Consider the following 4,016-nt stretch of genomic DNA (forward strand, 5'->3'; position numbering starts at 1 on the left):
GAAGGGGTGCATGTTTTTTTTCCTTTAATACAATGTCTTCCAGGGTCTTTTTCATAGGAAAACCATGTAACATCTGTGTTAGGTTGGTCAAAAGAGCAATTAGTTGAATTATTCTGGAAAAGATGGGTTGTGTGTTTTTTTTCCTTTTATTTACTTATGTAAATATATTTTTCAAGGGTTAAATAAATGCAACATTAAATTAACAATTGTCTCTCTGTCTTTTCCCGCCCAGTGTGGTGCATTGCTGTCCTCCTGCCCTTGCTGGCCGGCTGACAGTGTGATGTAGCCTCAGTTCTTTGAGAGACAAGACAAAACAGCAGGTAAAAAGACATATTTAGTGAGAATAAAGGTAGACAACATTTTTTTGGAAATTTAAAGACTGCTAAAACAATCTAACCCAGTTTTGAAGTTTCTGATGCAGGTTAGCCTGCTCTAATCTCAACTGTGGTTTATTGTTTCATAGGTTCCATTTAAAAAGCAAGACAGTGTAGTGGTCTGTAAATTAGTCGCAGTTAGTTGCAGTGCCATTGTTAAGGGGTTTAACGTCAGCTTGACAGACCCTCCAAAATTTTTCCTCCAGTGTTTCAGGGTCTGCATGGTTTAAGTTAATAACATTGATCTATAGATAGTTTTTCTTTTAACTTTTTCCCATTTTTTGATGCAAACCAAGCAATGTAGATCCCTTCTTTAATAATAGAACAAACAGATAATAGATTGAGATGTTTTTCAGTCACTGTTGTGTTGTTGCCATGCTCTTTGCAAATTAAAAGTTAAGTCAAATTCAGACACATGCAGCCATGTACAGGTGTAAATTTTGTGGTGTTTGTAGTTCAGAATTAAGACAATTTTGTTATCGTACGAAGAAACATCAGCACACAGCTAATTATCGATTCACATGTGGAATAGAGCAATGTCCTTCTTCCTATCGAACATTTTCTGCATTCAGATCCCATATTTACAGGAACCACCGCTATCGCAGGGCTCAGACTAAACACACCCATTTTAAAGGAAATCTTGCTTGTGGAGTTGAGGCATGTTTCTATGTGGCAGAGAATTTTTCAGCATTATGCACTCACTTGAGATTTCATATTAAAGATGGCAAGAAAGTTGTCTGTCCTTATGATGACTGCCACAAACATTTCAGAGTGCGCTCATCTTTTGCCACACATTTATCCATAAGCATAAGCCAGTGATAACAACTCAGGTGTCAACTCTCCCCGAAAATATAGACTGTACTGAGCCTTCTGAGGAGAATCTGACTCCAACTCCATGTGATCATCTAGAGGAGTGTGACAATCAACAAGAGACATTTTTACATAATTTGGCTCTTTTCTACCTGAAAATGCAAGCCAAGATGCTGTTGCCAGCGAGCACAATACAGTGTATTCTTGATGGATTTCAGCATGTCCATAGCAGTTCTTGAAAATAATTGTAAATTAGTTATTTTGAGAGTTATTTTGAAATTGTACTTTATTTTTCAATTCATAGTTCATAAAAAAATCTAGCTTTCAAAACTAAAACTAGCTTTCATTGCCATTGGTATTATTTCTCCAACACTCTTGCTTTTGTGTCTCATATAAGAGTATTACTCAATAAATACTCCAAAAAACCCATCTGTACATAGTTAATGTGGAATTGTTCTGCTGTGTTTATGTGTGTGTGTGTGAATATCGACGACCAAGTGGAGTCTGGCTCTTCAAACAACCCAAAGGAACCTGAAACCACCTGCTCAACAACTGTGCAAGTGCCACTACAGGGTAATTCACTCTGTTCTGCACAAGCATCAGGTCAACTCCCTTCCACACAACCAAATGTAAGCAACACCTCCTGGATCAGCAATTTTTCAGTTCCCTGGGAGAAGATGCCAACAAGACTTTCACAGGCCTTGGCATCTGGTGGAATGGCTCACCCAGAAGACAGGAGAATAATGATTAGGACTGTTGTAGAAGGAATGCGAGTACACTGCCCCAACCCTAACAGAGCTGCTTGTGGGGAGGTAGCTAGAGCTATTGTATCTAAGTATCCCGCTACCTTTGCAGATAAGACTGCAGAAGGTGAGCAATTAGGCTGTGGTTATTATTCCCTACTCAAACAGCTTAAAACAAGAGTTGAACATGTAAATAGAGACAATGTCAGCAGCAGAATCCGGGAGCCAAGGAAAAGGTCTACCAGGGAAAACAATGAGGGTGATGTTGCCATCAAAAGGGGGAGATCTGAACTTGATAGCTATGGTTGCATCAACTGGCAACCCACAACCCTACCAGAAGGAGAAACGACTGAAACTTTGGAGACAAAAAGACAGACTATGTCAACTGTCTTCAGATCAGCAGGTCCTCAAGCAATTGAAACAACAGATGTAAATACTTATATGTCTTTGACTTATATTTACCAGAGGCACATGCTTAATTCTTGGCCTGCCCCCACCTTATGTGAGGTTCAAGAGCATTGGCCATTTCTTTTTACTAAAAGAGGCCTCTACACTCACTTCCACACACTCACAGATATTGAGGTAGAGACACGTCTCAGTGAAGCCCTTCTTACGAAAGGAAGGAGAATTTTGAACTTCTTTCAAGGCCAGAGACTTCAGTGGAACAAGGAGATTGAACATCTGCTACGTGAGTGCGACAGTGCAAAGCTGAACCACAACCAGATCGCCACAGCAGCCATCCTTCTTCTGATGAAGTACTTCCAAGAAAAAGAGGACTCAATCTTCATCTTGGCTGATGTAATTATATTTAAAATTTTACACATGCACTCTCAATACTGTCAACATAAACAAAGGAAAAATATTTCAATGATTTTGGGTATCATCATTCAAATCAGTTCCTTTTGTGTTTTAAAGGCTTTTTCCACCAAGATGTCTGTTGAGAGAGAGATGACCTTACCCATCACACCAAGGGTAATAGCGCTTGGTAAGTAAATAGTTTCAATCCTCTTGTAATATTTTTGTAAAAAATCTATGTAATTATTGTGGTATTTGTACCCACAACAACTTACTTAACAGGGGTTTGTCTGTTTTATATTGTATAAAAATAGAATACACACAGTTTGCTGCTGTTTCTCTTATTATTTATTATACACAATGACCAACAGGAAAAAACAGCCTAACATGCCAAAACATTAGGCAGTTTTTTCCTGTAATTGATCATAATTTTCATTACATAATAAATAATAAGAGAAATAGCAGCAAACCATGTGGATTCTATTTTTGTACAGTGTGAGGCCTGCTATCCAGCATTCTTGTGGAAACCTTATTTGTAAGGGTGAGCACATTGTCTTATTGGACTCTTGTCTGTTTTTAGGGAATAATTTCATGTCTGCAAGCCGCTGGATGATCAGTTTGGAGGGCAAGGTATTTTATGAGCCTGAGCAGATGCATGACTTTGCCAGCACCCTTGCTGTCTTCTTTGCGTCATACTACGTTTTCAACCTTGAGTATCAGGAGTCAGCGTCCATCACACTGGAGATGATACAGAGGTAAATACTTTACACCATTAAAGCTTACACCATTTAAGAATGAAATATATATGATAGCTTGACTACAGTTGCAGAAACATATAGGTGATTGCTGTAATGTATGTTTTAATTTTGAAATTAAAGCAGACTTTTTTCCGTTAAAAGGTTCTTTGTGAGGATCAATCCAGACATGGGAACAAAATGCCCTGCAAAACTTGGTACAAGCTGCAAGACAGGTCGTGTCGTAAAGAGGAAGGTTACAAGCATCAGCCCTCGGATCACCACCTTCCTCCAGCGGCTCTCTGAGTTTGAATGGAGGACTTCCAACTAGGTAAGAATACAGAGATGATAATATTTTTTACATAGCTGATAATTATATACATACTGTACACACATCCATACAACAGTATGAATGATCTCAGACAGATGTGAACAAGTGAATAACCTGAGCAAACATGAATATTGATGATGTGTCTTTGACAGGTGGTGATAAAGACTACGCTGAACCTGACCATCCTGGTAACGGAAATCTAAATCCCATGTCACATTCTATTTCCTGG

General features: G+C 38.7%; 1 protein-coding gene across 3 annotated transcripts; it reads left to right on the plus strand.

The window, feature by feature from the left end:
* Nucleotides 1–270: 270 nt before the first annotated feature.
* Nucleotides 271–4,016, plus strand: LOC148105857 (uncharacterized). Of its 3 annotated transcripts, none has more exons than XM_087838998.1 (5): nt 271–320; nt 2,843–2,912; nt 3,303–3,477; nt 3,622–3,787; nt 3,940–4,016. In XM_087838998.1, exons 2-4 carry the CDS (start codon nt 2,858–2,860, stop codon nt 3,785–3,787), a joined length of 396 nt encoding a protein of 131 aa, XP_087695124.1. In that variant the 5' UTR covers nt 271–320; nt 2,843–2,857; the 3' UTR covers nt 3,940–4,016. The 3 variants fall into 3 exon arrangements, with proteins under 3 accessions (XP_087695124.1, XP_087695121.1, XP_087695122.1); XM_087838996.1 differs by lacking the exon at nt 271–320 and adding an exon at nt 1,694–2,725; XM_087838995.1 differs by lacking the exon at nt 271–320 and having other exon boundaries at nt 1,628–2,912.

The sequence above is a fragment of the Neolamprologus brichardi genome, chromosome 3 (assembly GCF_056152115.1).
Source record: "Neolamprologus brichardi isolate AB-2024 chromosome 3, ASM5615211v1, whole genome shotgun sequence".
Classification (NCBI taxonomy): domain Eukaryota; kingdom Metazoa; phylum Chordata; class Actinopteri; order Cichliformes; family Cichlidae; genus Neolamprologus; species Neolamprologus brichardi.